This window comes from Sphaerodactylus townsendi, linkage group LG05 (assembly GCF_021028975.2).
Source record: "Sphaerodactylus townsendi isolate TG3544 linkage group LG05, MPM_Stown_v2.3, whole genome shotgun sequence".
Classification (NCBI taxonomy): Eukaryota; Metazoa; Chordata; class Lepidosauria; order Squamata; family Sphaerodactylidae; genus Sphaerodactylus; species Sphaerodactylus townsendi.
In genome coordinates this window covers 43,185,505-43,206,394 of record NC_059429.1, presented here as the reverse complement: position 1 = coordinate 43,206,394, position 20,890 = coordinate 43,185,505, and the positions used below count along the sequence as shown (strand labels likewise).

The 20,890-nt window shown below is 41.3% G+C and overlaps 1 protein-coding gene across 3 annotated transcripts in view; it reads right to left on the bottom strand.

The window, feature by feature from the left end:
- Positions 1 to 4,319: 4,319 nt before the first annotated feature.
- The window catches only part of AGL (amylo-alpha-1, 6-glucosidase, 4-alpha-glucanotransferase), a 59,597-nt gene continuing 43,026 nt past the window's right edge, over positions 4,320 to 20,890 (bottom strand). For all 3 annotated transcript variants that reach the window (XM_048496500.1, XM_048496499.1, XM_048496501.1), the window contains exons 29-34: positions 20,395 to 20,507; positions 15,290 to 15,501; positions 14,094 to 14,191; positions 12,605 to 12,692; positions 12,357 to 12,490; positions 4,320 to 10,117 (exon numbers count right to left, since the gene is read on the bottom strand). In XM_048496500.1, coding sequence (XP_048352457.1) covers positions 10,000 to 10,117; positions 12,357 to 12,490; positions 12,605 to 12,692; positions 14,094 to 14,191; positions 15,290 to 15,501; positions 20,395 to 20,507 — 763 coding nt within the window. In that variant the 3' untranslated portion in view covers positions 4,320 to 9,999. The remainder of the gene's footprint in view (positions 10,118 to 12,356; positions 12,491 to 12,604; positions 12,693 to 14,093; positions 14,192 to 15,289; positions 15,502 to 20,394; positions 20,508 to 20,890) is intronic.

Genomic DNA, 20,890 nt, shown 5'->3' with positions numbered 1-20,890 from the left:
CAGCTCAATCTTGTCAGATTTCAGAACTAAGCGGAATCAGTATAACAAAGGGAGACTTCCAAGGAGGACTTAGCAGAGCAAGACAATGGAAAACCACCTCTGCTTCGCCCTTATCTTGGAAGACCCTTGCTGAGGTTGCCAGAAGTCAGCTGTGACTTGACAACTCTGTACACACACACAAACACAATTAATTTACAGCCCCGCCCCCTGCAGGTCACTTATTGGCATTACCTGTATGGCAAGAGCTTTGAGGTGATGAGTACATTCACTTGTCAAGTAAAATTCCCTTTCTGCTCAAACATTTTTAAAAACTTGAATTTAATTAGAAATAAACTGTATCTGACAACATCTTCATCCCAGGATTTTCTTCCAATAATCAAATGGATACTAAATTAAAATGAAATTCAGAAATTGAAGAAGAATTGGATTTATATCCCCCCTTTCTCTCTTGTAAGGAGACTCAAAGGGGCTGACAATCTCCTTTCCTTTCTCCCCCACAAACACCCACAGGTAGGGCTGTGAGTGTAGGCAAGATTCAGATTAGAATTATTATTATTATGAATATAATAGAGCTGCCTCTCTATCTAGAGTTTCCGTTACAGCCACCTAGGCCAAGGGGCAAGGGAACTCTTCTCCCCTCAAGCCAGAGGGAAGAAAGAGAGGCAAAGGTTCCCAATCACAGACAAAAGTCTTACTCAGAATAAAAGCAGAGTTTATTTCTAAGCCAGCACAGATCCCACCTAAAATGAGAGCTGCCCCGAACTGGTGGAAGGTCCAGGGTTTTTAAAGGGTCCCTTTAGGGTACATCAAAGCAGAGTCACATTAATGCTGCAAAAAAGATTTAGGATTGCAAACAAATTATCCCACGCCAAACATTTGGTACAAGTTCCTGGGCAGCGACATTTCTAAACCAAGTGAATGTGAGAACAGTTATCTATTGTGAACCTGGCTGCCTCCGGCTATCACCTTTGTTTATGGTACTTCTTGTAAAAACAGTAAGGGCATCAAGTTCCTGGGAGGCCAGGAAAATATGGACGGGGTGTTTAGACATTCAAGTTGTTTATGCATATCTCTGCATACTGGGAAAGGGTTATCTTCCCACATATCTAGCCAGTAAATTAGCTCCCATAGACTGAGGGGCTCCTTGTCTGGGTAATTAACTAAGGAATGTAGTTAGCCTAACCTAAGAGCAGAGGGAGAGATCTATATAAGTAATGCTACTATATTGATATCCTTATATTGTATTTCTTTAAAGCATAATTTCCAGTTCTTCAGCGTTGCTCACATGAGGGCTCAGAAATGTGACTAGCCCAAGGTCACCCTGCTGGCATGTGCTGGAGTGCACAGGCTAATCTGAATTCCCCAGATAAGCCTCCACAGTTCAAGCGGCTGAGTGGGGAATCAAACCCAGTTCCTCCAGATTAGAGTGAACCTGCTCTTAACCACTATGCCACTGCTTCTCTTGTATGTCTCTTGTATGCCATTGTATGTCACTGGGGGTATTCTAATTAACGCCTTCACCTCTAACAGTAAATGCATTCTGATTGTTCAGTTGATGCAATATTCTAATAAAATTCTTTCACTTATGCAAGCTAGCCCAATAAAAAGGGAATTAGAGAAAATAAATTTGAATTTCATGTGCCTGTTGTATTTGTGTGTGTGTAAAGTGCCATGAAGTTGCAGCTTATGACAATCTTGTAGGGTTTTCAAGGCAAGAGACCAACAGAGATGATTTGCTATTGCTTTCTTATGCAGAGACCCTGGGATCCTTGGTGGTCTGCCCCATCTAAATATTAACCAGGGCGGACCTTGCCTAGTTTCTGAGATCTGACAAGAGTCAGCTAGCCTGGGCCATTCAGGTGAGGGCACACTTACTTTATTTACTTGTACATTAACTGTATGTCATACTTACAGTAAGTTTTTCTTTTCAAATGCAGCAGATGTCAAAACTAATTTAAGGGCATTTTCATTCTGCACCAACCTTTCTTTTTCCATTTCCTGTGTCTGCAATGCAAATGCATAATCTTGGTTTGACAATGGCTCTCTCCTTCTTCCTACTGTGCATTAACATTCACAATGAAGCAAGGAGGTCAAAGAGATTTTTAGCATAATGTGTGGAAAAGGCCTAAGAATCCAATCCTAAACAGATTTAATTGGAAAGAATCAAGCCCCACTGCTTTCAGCAGAATTTACTTTCAAATTAATTTTCTTAGGATCACAGCCTTTATTATCTGGAGCAGTATTTCCACATGCAGTTTAAATTGGTTTTTGCTTCAAATTTATAATATGAATGTAAGAGCTGTATGAGTTAGAATGATTATAGAACAGGTATGCTTATTTAAAATTATTTTGTGTTTGCCATCACTAAAGGACTGCAGCTAGGAGCAACCAGTGATCATTCTTGCCTCCTGCAGAACTCCTTTCTTTAGAGTTTCACATCCACTATCTTTGTCTTGGATTTGCACAAACACCTAGAAACAGCAGTTCCTTACCAACATCCACTTACTAGCAATCCACCAGACACACCACGATATGGAGTGCGTACCTCCTAGGTCAGAGGGTTTCCAGCACCAGCCGTGATTTTTGAATACTGACTGTAAAGGTAAGTGCCCTAGAGAAACCTATGCAAGGACAACCAAGATGACCAAGGGATCGCAGCATCTTTTGTATTAAGATAGTCTAAAGAGTGGTGGACTTCACAGGCTAGAAAAGAGACTATAAGGTTTATAAAATTATGTACAGAGTACATGGAGAAAATTTCTCCCTCTCCCAAAATACTAATAACTCAGGGGAACCCAATTAAGTCGATAGGAAGTAGATTGAGAATGGACAAAAGGAAATATTAATAACACCACAAGTTATTAAAATGTGGACTTCACTGCCAGAGGATGTAATGATCCAATCAAACAGACTTTAAAAGATTAGACAGATTCACGGTCTACCAGAGGCTACTAACCGTGCTGATTAAAGGGAACCTCCGAATAAACCACTGAGTGCCTTTGCCAGGAAGGAACATCAGGGGAAAGCTTCAGACTCTGTAGTTTCCATCGTTGGTCCTCCAGAGTGACTGGTTTGCCATTTTGTGTGATATCAGCCAAATCAGCTCTTATGCTCTGGTGTGACAAGCTTGGCAGTTTCTTCACACATGTACAGTCAAAGCACAAAACACTGGGGACAAAATCTGAATCGTTCAGTGTCGACACCACTTCCTGATTTGTGCAGTAAGTTTTTTTAGACAAGTAATGACCGGAAGGGAGACAAGGCACTTAACCAGCAAGTAACATTATTATCCTAACAAGATACAGATTAGAAAATAAGAGATCAGAAAGAAAATCAAGGCAGCCAGCCACATAACAAGGCCAATCCAAGTTTATCTGTGTTCCTTTTAAATTAAAACACATCCAGTTAATAATTGGGGTTCTGTTCACTTGGCTAGTACAGAAAAGAAAGAAGATGGGTGATGGATTGCCCAAGGTGAGACCAAAAATGGGGAGAGCGCTGGAGCTTTAGTAAGGAAGAAAGGATTCCCTGATTAGGTAGTTTTTGGGAAAGACTGCCTGCAAAATCGCTGACTAACCCTGAACTGGGCAAAGAGAAGCTAAGAAAAGGGTGTCCATGGCAAAAACCAAACCAAGTAAATAGGTTAAAAATAACGAAGGAAGCAAAATGGGAGAGTTATGTCTTACTATACCTTGTCCTAAAGAGGCAAGGATCCAGGGTTACAGTGTTGTAGTAGTAGATGGTTGGATGGGACCATCTACAACGGTGATTCTCAACCTTCCTAATGCCATTACCCTTTAATACAGTTCCTCATGTTGTGGTGACCACCAACTCTAACATTTACCCATTTTACAGCTGGAGAACACTGATGCAGAGAGTCTTAGGTGGCCCCTGTGAAAGGGTCGTTTGACCCCCAAAGGGGTCGCGACCCAACAAGTTGAGAACTGCTGATCTACAAAGTTTGAAGACACTGTATGCCCTTCTGATGGATCTGAGTTTATCCAGGCTTCAGTGGTGAACCCTGGCCATTTGTCAAATTGGGTGCAAAACTAGCTGTTGAAATCCCATAGGGATACAAGTGACAGTAACAGTGACAGGATTCTGGACCAGATGGACCACTGCTCTGATGCAGAAGAATGATGCTTAAGGATGACCTGCAAGGCTATATTCAACCAGACCTTCCTTACCAAGAGACTATTCCACAACTCAGTGGGCCTCCTGGCATAAACAGGGCCATCTTCCCTTTTAAAAAAAAAACTCTTATGAGATTTTCTACTGAATTCACCTTGATTATGAGAATACTAATAAATAACAGGAAATGCATCTTCATTAGACTTTTATTGTATATTGTTCACAGATAACTGCCAAAAGACATCATTCAAGTAACAGAATGATTAATTATACCAGACAAACACACAGGACTTGTATGTGCAACTATGACACTTCCCATTACATAAACCTGCAGTATTGGCATGAGTCCCACCCCCACCCTAACATGCTTAATGCAGTGAATATTACAAATCCATCAGAACTGTGAAGCAGCAAGCAACATGTACAGTTTGACAGTGAGATGGCTTGGTTCCATTGCCAAAAGTGCATGAAACATTGATTGGTAAGAGCCAAGGCACAAGGCAGAATGTGGAAGAGACATAAAATTGCCCATGCAACTTGCTAACAAAGAGTTCTCTTTGTCCATTTACTAGCACAGCTGCTGACCCTACAGTACTTATTTGAATGCTGTACCTTTTTATCATTTCAAAATGTCTCTTCATCAGTACTTACTTTGAGGTGACTATCATAAAGTTGTGATCAGACACATGTTTGATTCTTATTTTCCACATTCAATGTGTTGGTTTGTATCCTCTGAAAGTGTGGAACAGCTGGGTGTGGATCAGGCCTTTGCTGCTTCTCCCTCCCACTATAGCTCACTGAACCCTCTGGAATTTTGTTCCTGGGGACCAAGGGACCAAGTTGGCAGAAATCACCATCCCCACCCACGGACAAAAGTGTTCACATTGCGTGAAACATAAAGTAGGATCAAAAGTGTCATTTCTCCTAAATTTCTTCTAGCTTATAGCTTTCCTCTTGCATTCTCCATCTCAACAAAGTGGAAGTAATCTCAAGGTCACTGCCAAAATAATGAAGTGAAAATTTTCTTCTCAAAGTATCCATGGGCAATTTTAGGTAATAATTTAAGTACGCAATTTTACTAATATCATGCTTAGATTTTGAATAAGGCTTATTATGGAATACACACACACATATTTGCGTAATTTCTAAAATGTGTGTATGTATCATCATAGGCATACAGATGTGGAACTGAAATATATAAGCATTTTTTACATTGCTATAAAAATACTAAGGTGCGAAATATATACCATTTTGTTTTCTGACAGAATAGTGCACAACTCGTAACACCTTAAAAAGGTATACTTTCATAAGACCAAAAGCTGCTAGCTGCTACCTTCCACTCAAGTTTCTGAAATGCTAAACATGGCTGGCTCTACCATGAGGCAAGAAGTGGAGGCAATCTCAAATGGCAGGTCCCAGTGGCACTTGCCCCATTCCCCACAATGGCACTGCAGTACTTAAGGAGGGAAAGAGAATGATCTGCTCTGGCTTCCAGAGAGCTATATGTGGTGGCCAGAGGCAAGAGTCTCAGATGTTTCCTCTTGTAGGTCGTTTCCCCACTTACCTCGACGACTCAGTTAAGGTTGCTAAGCACTATCTCCCAGCGCTAAGGCGTCATTTCTGGCATGCCGCCTCCCAGGTTTCCCCATCAGCCATCAAAAGGCCCCGTTTCGAGGAGCGCCAGGAATGATGCGCGCTGAGGGGGCGCGACAGCGGCAGCGTTGGGGCGGCTGCATTGTCGCCGCCCCTGTAGTGGGGAGTGCCGGGGGACCCCGCTGCTAGCATTGGGGAGAGTAGCGTGCAGCAGCAGGTAAGTGGGGAAACGACCGTAGAGCTGCCCCTAATGCTAAACCATGTGCAGATGTATTCAATACAATTGGAACTTTTAAGGCTCCTTTTCAACTTTGTAACTGCACTTCAAGGGGGAAAAAAACGTGCAGCCTGGTTTTTAATACCCTAGCAGGACAAGCCCACCTAGACTGAAGGGCCAAGCTAGAACTTATGTCAGCAGATGCATATGTTTGGACACATGAGTTCCCTAAGTAGGAAGGGGTGTGTGTGGCGGCCATTTAAATGGTAAAAAAGGTTCCCAACTCTCCCTGCAGTCCCCTCCTGCTGTTAGTCCAGATGAGGAAAGAAATGCTTGGCAGGAAGTAGCCACATTAGCACCCACTTCCATCTTTCTATGCAATTAAGACACTTCTGTTCTTAAACATGTGGAGCTGCTGCTTGTCAATCTAGATTTGGCTCCAAATATCTGGATCATCTGGCCAAACCCTCAAACGTGTCAATCCTTACCCACCTCATTTCCTATTGAAAGATAATGTGATTGGAGCTGCCCAGCTTGCTCAGGTGCGGTATCCATATACCTTTTCCATGGTAAGACTCAAAGGTGAGCATGACGATTGTAGCTTGTTTATATAAAGTGACCCTAGTTTTCAAGTAAGTAGATTTTCTAACTGTGTTCTAGCTATTATGTTGAAATGCATTCTGAATGCCAAGAGGTGTTAAAATGCCAGATTTTCCCATCTGACTCACTCAGGCTGGCACACATTCCCTCAACATCCTCTTCCAAATAGATTATTTCTCAAAACTTAAACAATACAATATCTATTTCATATCATATAGCTGCTTCTAACAAAAAAACCCAAGCCCACAGGGAAAATGGGTGCATATAATTTTCAGTTAGCTATTCATTACCCATTGCTGAACTCTAAGAGGATTGTCAAACCAAACAACTGCTTTTTAGAAAGTTGTTATGGTATAGTGTTCCTCAATGATCAGATGAAATTCAGTCATAGAACTATGGCTAAGATGATGATGTGAGAATCTATCTTTTAAATCTCTTTAAATTATTCTAAACTTCAAGACACCAGTATGAACAAAGTAAATATCAGCTTTCAAACAGCAATGAATAACAAAGGATCATTTTAGCAGAGTATTAGATCTATTTATCAGCATCCTGCTATCCTTAGCATGTTCTCTGCTAAACCTCCAGCTATATGAGTTTGCTCTGTGGTAAACAACATGATTGAAATTATTAAAGTACGCTATAAAATATTAATATTACACATACTCAAATTCAGAATAAGCAGCTTGATCTGCTCTGTTAGCACAACTGTATTTTATGCATGCAATTTACTATTTGCCTTGTGCAATCCAGAAAATGTTGATACTTAATCTGGCATTTGCTGATTAATTGCACTGGGACAATGGCACAACTGAATACATTACTAAGTTCTAGCCCCAAGATCTGCCTCCTGCTGATGCTTTCCAAGTCCCAGAGGTAAGAGACAGACCGATCTCCATACCGCACTGAACTCCAAGCTCAGCACAGAGCACAGTGTGGCACAAAGATTGCCCTCTGCCGATGCTTTCCAAGTCCCGTGGACTTTAGAAAATATTTTTTGGCGTAAGAGACAGACCGATCTCTGTGCTGCAAATATTTTCAGTAACAGCTGAATGAAGAAAATGGATATTAGCTTTGCTTGGCTTTAACAAAGATTTCTAGAATAAAATCCCCCAAACTTGAAATTTACTGATAATTTTTATCGATGCTCATGCCTAACTTTCACTAAACCATAGTCACAGCACTGAGCACAAGATGGCTTGAACCAAGATAAGGGAGTCTCTGGAAACTGTATGCAACAAAGAAATTTCCTTTTTTGCAGGTAGGTCAAAAAAGGTTGGTGTATAACAGCTGCTTGTGAGGAAGTAGCTGTGAATTGTTTTTTTTGGCAGCTGCCTTCATAGAGTGAAACTTACATCTGGAATGGCCCAACTATCCAAGGGGCCTTCTATCACCCTACCTGATCAATGAACTTGAAGTAAAAGGGTGAAAGGATATTTGATTCAGTGCAGCATCCTGTTAAACACAGGCAGCCACCAGAACAAGAGATTTAAAATGGTAATTGTATTGTGACAAGTTTGTGGATACTTCAAAACAGTGTTTCCCCCTTTCCTGATACTTGAATAATGAATACAGCTTTTAAGAAGCCACAGCACAGACTGGTTCTCATTACTGACTCCGGATAATGTCAGCAAAACATTTCACTCTTTGTTGTAGGTTTAGTTTAGTTTTATAGTTTTATAGCCACTGGATCAGTTGATCTATCGACTTTGGCTTTAGTATTACTTTCAGGAAAGACAGAATATCACTGACACTGTTCTTAAATACAAAGTTCTGTTTACAAAATGTTTTTATGACCTAGATCTCAAGATTTCCCACACAAAATGATTGCTCTTGATGTGTCCTGCTTAAGAATTTGATGAGCAGCTACTTTGTTCTGTAGCACAAGGAAGTTTGTACAAAATGCTGCTAGAACAGAAGTGCAATCTATAGTGCCTTTGTAAATCTGCCTCGCTTCGAAGACTAAAGGGACAAAAGCCTCAGCAAGAGAAATGCTTCTGGTTTTCACTACTGTAGCCAAAAAGACACTCTATACAAAATGCTTAGGACCAACTTAGACTAACCTTTTTGAGCCTGTGGGAACCTTTGGAATTCTGACATAGGGTGGTGGGTGCAAATAAACGATGTCTGTCATAACAGGCAAAGTGAAAATGAAGAAAACTTGTACCAACCAGGCTACAATAATGACTTCAAAAATTAATTCTCCCACTGGAGAATTACAACTCCAATGGGAGAATGTAAATAATTTTCCCAAAACATTTTGTTACTGTTTGTGAAATTATAAAATTATTTTGGTTACTTATAAGTAAATTGCTACTCCAGTGGGAGAACTAATTTTTGAAGTCATTATTGTAGCCTGGTTGTTACAAGTTTTCTTCATTTTCACTTTGGTGTCATAGCAGGCAGACACAACCACACAATGACAATAAGTAACGTCATTCATGTCTCTAATAATGACTCTTCAACAGCTGCTCTGTTTTAACAGGATGCCCTTCAAAATAAATACATAGTTTAAAAATATGTTTGTGCATATACAAACAGTAATGCACCGAAAATCCTTTTTTTAATGGCAGCAGCTGTTGCTGAAGCAACTTTTAAAAATCTGCACAGTACATCCAACATCCTTCTGGGGAAAAGCTCCACCTACTTCCTAAAAACACTTGGTGGGTGCCAGGAAAGGTATTAGTGAGTGCCATGATGCCCACGAGCACCATGTTGGGGATCCCTTACCTAGATGATACAACGTAGATCTATGCATTTAAATCTGAATCTGCTGAGATCGTGCAAAAAGTGGAGGCATTGGAGCGTCTAATGTAAAACGAATGAACAGGATACATTAGCAAGGAAAGCAGAACTGATTGATCACAGCTCAATTCCTGCCATCACTATTAGACAGTCTTCAATCCTCCAAATGAGCTGGGGAAATGTGCCTGGGGAAAGGGAGTGAAGAAGATAAACAGCAGGTTTGGATGTCAGTTATGTGCTCCTCACCTGCGTGCTCTCTTTTACTGCTTAACTCAGACAGATCCAGTGGGGCTCCCAGTATAACTTCCGCTTGTTTTCAGGATGCAGATTCAGTCATGGGATCCAGTAGGCATTGCAAACCTCATTTTAAATGATAAAAATTTAGGGTCTAAAAAAAATCATGCTGTATCAGAAAGTTCTTACATTTTAAAGCTTCTCTAGTAAACATTTAACCTACATATTTATTCTTGAAGGTGCTTTTGATTCTCAGCTTCTATTTATCACCAGTAGTTTAAAATATACATATTCTAGTGCAGTTCTCAAAAAATGAGCACCCACAAACAAGTGTATCAGAACAAAAGATATAAACCATTTCTAATACCAGGGAAGTTCACAGTGTGACAGTAGAAATACAAGACATTTTTAACAGGACAAGCAAGGGGTACTTAAATTCAGAACAAAGCCAGCTAATTCATTGAGACAGATCAGCACTGTTACAAGTCATGAAGAACCTCAAGGATAACAGCAATTGACCAGGCTTGAGATTCACAGCTGAAGGGGCAATACTGCCCATTTTCATTAGTCAATTCTGGAAGCCCCTTCCAAGAGGATCTGCAGAAACATGACACACAAAAAAGAAATACATCTTTTATTTAATATCAAATTAAGGGGAGGACAAATGGACTGAGTTGCATGAAGGTGTTCAAAAGTTTACCCAGATTGACAGGAGTTTAATAAGAAAAATTAGATTCAATAATATGAGGTGGATCCTTGCTGCAGCCCAAAGTGGCTTTCCCCACCCAAATGTTGCATCTGGGGAACAGCAGACCCTAGAAACATTATGAGAGGAGAGACGGGTTTGCCATGGGAGGGAAGAACATGTGAAAATTGTCTTTCCATTCAATCAGTGGATATTTCTGCTGGATGAAACCCTGCAACTGGATTTTTTTTTTAAGGGGCTAGCTTATGTTAGCAAACAGAAAGCAAGGTCAAACCAAACTAAGGCCGTTTCCGCAAGGCCACGGTGGGGGTTGGGTCGGCATACATGACGCTGACCCAACCCCCCTGGAACTGTTCGCACGAACGGTCCCAGAAACTACCGGGAAGATGGCGCTGCGCCGTCGCCCGATCGACTTACCTTCCCTGCGACCGTCCGGCGCGTCGCCGAGGCCAGGGGACACGCCCCCTGCCCTGCGCGACCGCTCCAGAGTCGCAGGGCAGGGGGGCGTGTCCCCAGGCCTCGGCGACGCGCCGGACGGTCGCAGGGAAGGTAAGTCGATTGGGAAAGGGGGGAGGGATGGCGCCTTCCAGCCGCTGCCGTTCGCACGGCAGCAGTTGGAAGCCGCTGTTTCCCAAAAACCTCGCTCGGGGAGCGAGGTTGGGAAACAGCGGCTTCGCGCTGCTGGGGAGGAGCAAGGGCGGCGCGGCTGCGAAGCAGCTACACCCCCCTTGCGAACAGCTCCCTGGGGACGCCATTTTTGCCGTCCCCAGGGCGTTGTATTGGGACAGTGCGGAAAGGGCCTAAGAAAAACAGATAGAGACCAACAACAGTAAAGTTATTATGCATGAGATCTCTTGACAGTATCCGTTACTTTTCAGGAAAAGGGAAACAAGACATCAGAAAACTATGGAAACTGTAAAACAAGACTGTTCATGAGAGCATTTTTATAAAGATAATAGAACTATATTATAACAAGATGGTTCAGAAAGGAAGGAGCAGGATTGTGGACTATATTTCTTTGTATAGAAGATATTACCTACTCTCATCACTTTGTTTTGACATTTATGTAATGCTATTTTCTGCATTGTTTAACATATGATGTCTAATACTTTATGCTATGTTTCAGATTTTTGTAATTTAAGTTCTATTATATCATTATTAAGCTGCATCCTATTGATCATACTGATTGCACTGTGTAATCCGCCTGTGTAATCGGTGAAATAGGTGGACTATAAATAAAGTAGTAGTAGTAGTAATACTAATAACAATAATAATTTGCCTTCTCAAACTCCATGCAGGAGAAGTCTTCTACGGGGAGGGGACGGGGGAGGAAGGCTGATGAATGTGCTCAGTATACCAGCTGCTTGCTGGAGGTGGGTATTTTTGAATCACCTTTCCCCCAATCCCAGGGCATAGGAGGTTTTTCAGGCAACGGGATTCAGTGCACGGGATTCACATATGGTTTACAGTCTCTACATGGACTTGACTCAGAGATATATCCAAGTAAGACTATAGAGTTGAGGCACTGAAGTATCACAATAAATTACTGTATATACTTGTGTATAAGCCGACTTTTTCAGCCCATTTTTATGCTGAAAAAGCCCCCCTTGGTTTATACTCAAGTCAATAAGTTTTCCCAATTTATAATTCAAAAACATTTAACTTACTGATGCCTCAATTAATGTAATTTTATTGGTATCTATTTTTATTTTTGAAATTTACCAGTAGCTGCTGCATTTCCCACCCTAGGCTTATACTCGAGTCAATAAGTTTTCCTGTTTTCTGTGATAAAATTAGGTGTCTCGGCTTATATTTGGGTCGGCTTATATTCAAGTATATACAGTAAAATTACTTTTGTTGGATCCTAGCTTCAATTTTGTCAATAATTTAAAGACAAACATTGTTTCCCTTTTCATTAGCCTTGCACCAGACAGCTTATAAAATGGTGACCACATTTTAATCCCAATTAACATGTCTGTTACCATATTTATAACAATGGCATATACCTTAATTCCCCATCAATTCCTTCTTTTTTGCTCTTAAGGTGGGAGAACTCATTTGGGTTTGGAACCAAATCAATATTATCAAGCTGTAATATTTTCAAGCTGTACAAAAAAAAATTAAATGTACCTCTCAAGATGAACATAATGTCGAGAAAGCACATTCTTAACCAAAAACACAGTCTTTGCATAGATCTCAGGACCAATTAACTTGGCAAAGTACAATTTGGCACGAAGAAAATATCCAATAGGCCAAAGCCACTCCTGTTACGAGAACACAACAACAGAAGCAGTATTATTTTAACATCTTTTAGCTAAGGAACACTGAAATCCACTGAGGAAAATAATGTTGAAAACAGCAAAAAACACAAATCTTACAGGTCCTTGATGATAATTAAATCCTTTAGCCACATTGTAGTTGTCATTGTCCAAGGCATTGTCATACACACCACAGTAAACCATATCACTGCAATAAGCAAAGAAAAAACCCAGTAAATACCTTCAGAGAAAGAAGCATTAAAATACAGGGGCTGGATTTTTCCATTTAATTGGCATCTGTGCACTGTTCTGGCACCAGGACTTTTCTGATGACATAAGACCCTCTTGGGTTGATGCCACAGCACTTTGCATCAGCTAAAATGGCTAATGGCAGGATACAGTCCACAGAATAATTTAGAGGAAGAAAACCAATCATTCAGATTCAACAGTATTGAATTGAGAAAAATTCCTAGTATTCGTTAACAAATTGTTTTATTTATAAGCAACATTATGGAATTACAGATGCCATCAACATTATCACCAAAGCACATGAGTGAGTGTGAGCTGTGCTTTACAACCACAGAAGTATCCTTTTCAAATTTTATGTAATTTTGTCTGTGTGTGTCTTTTGGACAACTGTGGACTTCTGCATGAAGAAGAAGAGGAAGAGTTTGGATTTATATCCCCCCCCTTCTCTCCTGGAGGAGACTCAAAGGGGCTGACAATCTCCTTGCCCTTCCCCCCTCACAACAAACACCCTGTGAGGTAGGTGGGACTGAGAGAGCTCCGAGAAGCTGTGACTAGCCCAAGGTCACCCAGCTGGCGTGTGTGGGAGTGCACAGGCTAATCTGAATTCCCCAGATAAGCCTCCACAGCTCAGGCGGCAGAGCTGGGAATCAAACCCGGTTCCTCCAGATTAGATACATGCGCTCTTAACCTCCTATGCCACTGCTGCTCCAATCATGCCCAGGGCTAGACCCTTTTGCAGAAAACAGGGCAGTTCTGTATCATGGTTCAAACTAGATCTGGCTTAATTGTTTGTAAAATCAGATTCATAGTGACAAGGAAAAGGGAGAACCAAACATTTGGATCACTTGGCCAGAGGAAAGACTCTGCAAGGCCAATTTCGATTTTGACACACATGAGAAGTTCAAGATGTGAATTCAAAGAGATGGATTCACAAGCAAGGAAACAATGTAATTTTTAAAAGCTCTGTCTCTTCAACATAATTTCATATTACTCAGATAACAAAATGTCAAGTTTTTTATAAATGGTATCTGTTAAAGGTAACTGAAAATTTAGGAGAATTTCTGATTTTAAAGATATTTTCATGTTGATTTCTCAACACATGCAACATTCTACGTACACACAGCAATCAATATATCCCCAACTATTATTATTATTATTTATTGGGTTTATAGACCGCCCTCCCCCGGAGGGCTCAAACTAGGATTTAGAATGCATTCAATACGGTGACTCCAGAAGAGTCTGGACCTGTGCACGCCATTCCTTTCTATTGTGCAGATAATTTAGCTCCACAAAGCCAATTTACAGATGGAACGGTGTTTATGGATGAGCAGTTCTTTGGGAGACTTTCTATCATACTTACTCTGGGTCCAGCGTTTTCATGCCAAGTGGACCAAGTAGCTTTTGCTCTACAATTTCAAGCGCTTTCCAAGCTTTTTCAGGAGAAAACATTTCCGGTGCCTAAAAAGAGAGAGATGCATGAAAATGAAGAAAACAATCAATTTAGAAAGGAAACAAAATCAGAACATTTTAAATCTTTCTCTCCTCAGGTATTTTTTTCCTGAGGCCTAAAATTATTATTTACAAACTGCTGTTGTGGTTATATGATTGTTTTCTTCATCTATATTATGCCAATATTGGCAGCTGAGCCCTGGCAAATATCAGGCATACTTGTAATCAAGAAGATAAAACAGCTAGGCTACTGTAAAAGTACCATGATTACTGCACTAGCTGAAGAAAGCTGCCACAACATCTCATAATGAAAACCTCTGATCCCTAACGGGTGGTTACCCACAGCACCAAAGCTGACTGTTGCATAACAGGTATACTTCGTCATGTCTAGACCTCAGGATTCTCTGGGACTAAGGGGAAAGCAAAGGGACCATGTAGCAGAATCACACAGTAGTGCACAAAGGAAAGTGGTGGATTGGGCTCTCAAAGAGAAAATATTGAACTAGCATTGCATTTACTTTTCTGGAACTTTGTTTATGATAATGCTAAGAGTTTGTGGAGCTATTTCAGAAGCAGTTTGAAATGGCTTCTCGCTATCACCATCATAGTACTCTCATCTTACCACAAAAGGTATCAAGCTTAAGGAATACCTACGCCTATATGAACCTATCTATTCACATTGGGCATCTTCAGAGATCCTGCTTTGGGTGCCACCTCCATCTGAAGCTAGATGGGTGGCAGCCCAATAAAGGGCCTTTTGGTCATGGCCCCAAAACGTCAACATTCCATCCCCAGGGAAATTTCCCTCCCTCCCTCTACTGTTGTCTTCTACCAGCAGGTGAAGAGTTTTTTGTTTTGTTTGGCATTCCTACATTAACCGTCATTAGCAATCCTTCCTGTTAGTCCCCCTATTTATTTATATGTCATTTTTAATTATGTTACACGTATTAGCATTTTAAAACACCGATTTAAGGTTTGAAATGTTTGCTGCCTTGGAGACCCTGACTTGGGTGGAGAGGAAATACAAAAATGTTCTTAAGTAAACAGTTTATTTCAATGGCCAAAGGGGCTTACAAGAACCAAATACCATACTTATACAAAACATACCACAACCATTGCTATGGTGAAATTTGGCCTTAGTTGATAGTCACACCATGGACTTGATGCTCCACAGCTGTCTTTATAAATGCCTCGTTTATGAACCAGAGTGGGATATTTTTCATTAGGATCTGCTGGGTTCTCAGAGACAAAGAACAGCTTTTCAAAGTGTGCTTGGATTTTTCTGTTCCACTGATCATATGTAATAGTTTCCTCCGTCCCTAGAAAGCAGAATAATACAGAGGATAGTTACTGAATATGATCTGAAACGAAGGGGGAAAAAGATAAGAAAATATGCAACTTCTTCCCTTTCTGCTTATCCTCTGTGTCAATTGTCATACTGATTAGCCCATTTATCTAGTGGACATAGAAAATGTATACTTGCAATTGGCTCTGTTCCATGTTGAATCTCAAAATCATATCTTATCCACTCCAAGAGTGGTTGAGAAGTGGCATACAAATAAATAATCTATTTTTCTTTAAAAATTATTTCAACTATCAAGGAATCTGAGTTCCTTCCTTGGCTTTATCACTACTTCTGGAATACATTAGAAATACAAGACTTGGGATCTACCTATCTATGGGGAAAATAGACTTTTGCTTCAATTAAAAGCTTTTTTATTATTTAGAATTTTCCCATCTATCAGTATCTCTGCCCTTTCTGGTTGTGTTAATATGCTGATTGAACTTAATGCATGACATTCATAATATCTCTATACCACTTTCCTGCCAGAGTTGACTCCCAAAGAAGTTCACAGGGATCAAAATCAAATACAAATAACCAAGTCCAATAGAAAACTGGCTGTTGAGGGTTTTCCGGACTGTGTGGCTGTGGCTGGAAAACTTGCAACAGCCAATTGATTCTGGCCATGAGAGATTTCAACAATACGGCAATACAAATTGTTCCTTAAAGAGTGCAATTTTCAGCTGAGCTAGATTCAAGTGCTGTAGAGAACTTGGCTGCTTCTTCCCTCTCTCCAGCAGCCTTACCAATGATAGTTAAAATGGGAGGGAGGTAATAGCACCTTTTTGTGTTTCTGTTAACTTCACTAAAATACAAGAACACTTTTAACAGTATCATGATACACAAAAACGCTTCTGTTCAAATCAATAGCAAATGTTCTGGGTTTTTTTTTAAAAAAGATACTTGCTAGTTTTTGTACAAAATGCTGTCAACCTTTCTTCTTTTACTCAGGCATATTTTAAATTTGACTACCTAGTTCCATTTTTAATATAACTATTCCTCAGCTCAGGGGTCTCCAACCTTTTTCAGCCTTCAGACACCTTTAGAATTTTGAGGTAAAGTGGAAGGTAAAGAGGCAGAGCCAAACACAAAATAAACCAGAAGAAAGGGATGGGGAATACAAGCATACATAAAAATAATGATCAAGTGGGGGGGGGGGGGGGGGGCAGAGGGATGCTCCACAGCTTTTTTGCTTCCTAGCCCCTACTACTCCACAGCTGATCTGTGGGTTCTGGTTACATGATAATGGATCCTTTTCCAGTGAGCTTTGGAGAGAATTCAAGTGCAAAGCCCTGTATTTATCTGCAGGCAGCCATTCACTGGTTTTGCCTTCAGAATGCACAGGGTGGACACTACGGGAAGTGACTGTAGGTGCCAAGACACCACACAGCTGATTTTTTTCCTCATTCAAATACTGTGTACAATATCCTGGCAACAACTATCTTATACACTATTTCTGTGTGCTGCAAAGAAAGAATCTTTGTACAAGTCAGTCTTGCTTTAAGCACAAAGGAAGCATGAACATAGAAAGACATCTGAAGTAAACCAGGAACATACAAGCTGAAACAGAAATTTTGAACAAGAGAATTGTATCAATTTCTATAGCATCCTTCTTCCAAGATCTATCAGCCAACCAGGATTTAGCGGATTTGATTTTCACAACAGTCCTGTAAGGTGTAATAGACTGAAAGGCATCTACTGTCCCAAAGTCATCCAGTGAGTTTTATGGGACAGAGAGACACTGAAACCAAGTTCCTATCATGCATTTTCCCTCCATCTGCTATACCATTGCAAAAATCTTTAGGTAGCCAAACACTAACTTTTGCTAACTATTTCATTTCATGTGGAAAACCGAATAAGCTAATGGTCCACAGATGGCCAACTCTAAATCTATATTTTTCGGTCAACAGCAAATCTGTAGGTCAAAAGAATATTAATGAAATTTAAGCTCATGTCAAGCACTCAAATTACAGTAAGAGAAAAACGCATTTGAGAGTCACTCTTCTAACATAGATATGAACTTGAAGCAAGGGAAAAGCCAAGGAGAATAAAGCAATAGTTTTTATGATTCTCATTAGAAAAATCCTGAACATAAATACATTTTTGAACATAATCAAGTTCAACACTACAGAGAAAATCTTGACCCTACATTATCTCTCTCTTAACGCATTACTTACCACTTTTGTAATTCCAGTCTTTATTGCATTGTTTATGATCAGTGACGTAGGTATAGATTTTTTATGGGGGGGTTCGGGGGCGAGGCCACGCCCCACCCACCACTGGGGGTGTGGCCACGCCTCCCCAAGCCCCGCCCCCGGCCTTAGTGCTTATAAAAGCAGCTCTCCGAGGCAAGGGACGGCAGACTCCCCTGCCCTGCCCCCTGCCCCCCCCCATCGGCTGGGCTCCCATCTGGCAGCCGGCAGCTCCTTCTGCCCTCCCATCCAGACAGAGGGGTAGCTAGGGAAAATGGAGCCCGATGCAAAATCTGAGGTTTGCCCCCCCCATGGGTGGCTGCTGTGAGGCTGGAATCCACCTCCAAACAGCATCACTTTCAATGCTGTTTAAATTAGATTCTCCTTTTAAATCCATCTTAAAGGGAGAATCTGGGGTCCCCAGTTGAAACAACATTGAAAGTGATTCTGTTTTGGGGTGGATTATCCCCCACCCTGAAACAGCATCACTTTCAGTGTTTAAACTGGGGACCTCAGATTCTCCCTTTAAATCCATGCCGAAGGGGGTGGATTTAAAAAGAGAATCTGGGGAAATCTGGGGGGATGCCTGCTGTTAGGGGTACAATTGTTAATCTAGCAGCACCAAACTTTCAGGGTATCTTTAGGAGACTCTCCTGATGATACCACCCAGGTTTGGTGAAATTTGGTTCAGGGGGTCCAAAGTTATAGACCTTCAAAGGTGTAGCCCCCATCTTCTATTCGCTCCCATTGGAAAAAAATGGGGGATGGGGCATCCCCTTTGGGAGTCCACAACTTTGGACCCCCTGAACCAACCTTCACCCAACCTGGGTGATGTCAGCAGGAGACTATCCTGATGACCTAGGTTTAGTGAAGTTTGATTCAGGGGGTCCAAAGTTATGGACCCTCAAAAGGGTAGCCCCATCTACTATAAGCTCCCATTGGAAACAATGGGGGTGGGGCACCCCTTTTGGGGGTCCATAACTTTGGACCCCCTAAACCAAACTTCACCAAGCTTGGCACATATCATCAAGTGTGTCACCTGACGATAGACTGAAAGCTGCTAGCCTAAAAACAGCGCCCCCTGCAGGCCAAAAACCGAAAAAACACTTTAAAATACAAAAACCCCACAAACGGGGGAGGGGGCGGAGCGTCAGACATGCAATGGGGGGTTTGAACCCAAGAACCCCCCCTTACCTACGTCCTTGTTTATGATATACCATGTCTGATACTGTTCTGCATTGTTTCTAATGTATTATTTGTTGCACGTATCACACTATTTGATTGTATTCTTTTACACTGTGTAATCTCCCTAATCCACAGCAAAAAAGGAAGGGTATAAATTAAATAGTCACATGCCAGCAGTGATTAGTTTTTCCATCTGATGAATATCAAAGAATAAAATAACATTTAATCCCTAACATTTTTAGCGAATTCTGCAATGGTTCCATTATTTGTTTATTTATATTGTTAACTTTATTTATATCCTACCTTCTTCCCCAATGGGAATCCAAAGCTGTTTAAATTGTTCTCTCCTCCACTGTATCTTCACAACAATCCTTTGAGACAGGTTCACCTAACCCAGACAGCTTCCACAGCAGAGCCAGAATCAGACTTGGGTCTTCAAGATCTTAGTCCAGTGTTTCCCAACCTTTTTGACATCACGGTACCCTTGACCCCACTCTTCATGTCTCACGGTACCCTTGCCATCCCCCCACCTTCCCCTCCCAGTGCCCCTGCTTGCCACCCTCCCACCTTCCCCCAGGGTGAAGGGAGGCACTGGGAGGGGGGTGCTGGAATTGGCTGCTGACCTTGTGGCAGATCCTGCCTTCTGGGCCAGCTCCTTGTCCTTGTAGGCGCCGGCGGCAGACACCACAAAAGGTGGGGGCGGTAGTGTTGCCGCGGTACCCCTGGGACATGCTCATGGCACCCCAGGGTACCACAGAACCCTTGTTGGGAATCGCTGTCTTAGTCTAAAACTCTAACCACTACACCACATTGGCTGTCAGTATCATAATGTGTATAATATTTCTTTCAATTTATCCACTAAATCAAAGACTTTCCAACTGGATGCTGTGAGGCCCACCAATATCTTTCCTTTTTAGAAAGCAGGCAGGGCCAGGTGGGGATTTTGCTCAGCAAGGCTTCTGACTGACCATTGGAATTTGATTGGCTGTACAAGTTTTTTAAAATGTTACTTTGACAGCTGTCACCAATGCACAAGGATCTTCACTATGTAATTGAAGGGTAAACTACAGACATTTTGTGGAGGGCCCGACCTTCTGAGGCAGCCATTTTGTAGTAGCCATTTTGTGCCTAAACCCACCATATTGTCAGAATTACAAAGGTGTCCTGGGGGGGGGGGGGGCTGTTCTACAGTGCACTCCTGACTCATGTGGCATGACCATGAGATCTCAACAGCGCTGATTAGTGTGCTAGACATCCTAAGGTACATCCCAGAACTCTCTTAAACATAAATAAGTTCAACAGTAGAAACAAGGGCATTTGTTGGATTATGAGGCAACACAGAAACTGTTTTCTGAAGTTAAGAAGTTCATGATTTGCTGCCATATAATATTGTACAACACTCAGAATGTGGTTCTTGGGGTTCTACAGAGAATCTCTTCTATTAGTCCCCTTGTTCTGCTACTACAGTTGTATAGGCAGATAAGACTACTTACCATGCCTTTTCACAGTAACTCCAGAATAAGGAAATGTGTTGTTCTTTGACAGCTCATTCAGCCAGCGAACTGTTGATTTGCACAGGCCAACAATTTCTACTGCAGATCCATCTCTAAGGAAAAAGGATAAATTTTCAGCAGAGTGCCAGAAGCAGATAAGTGACTTCCTTGCTTTCCCATGATACTTCCTATCAACATATTTAGATTCTTTAATCACTTAGCAGCCTTGAAAAATATTTTTGCTAATGACTAACAGAGCCAATTTTATTACATACAATTTTTAACACCCATACTTTATTAATTTAATTATTATTTATTAGGATGTTGTGGGTTTTTCAGGTTGTATGGCCATGTTCCAGTAGTATTTTCTCCTGACTTTTCACCTGCATCTGTGGCCATATAACCCAGAAAACCCACAACTTCCTAGTGAGGGAGGGATTTCTGTTAGCAGATCAAAACTCCTTGTCTCCTCTCACTAATGCAGACCAAAATGCCT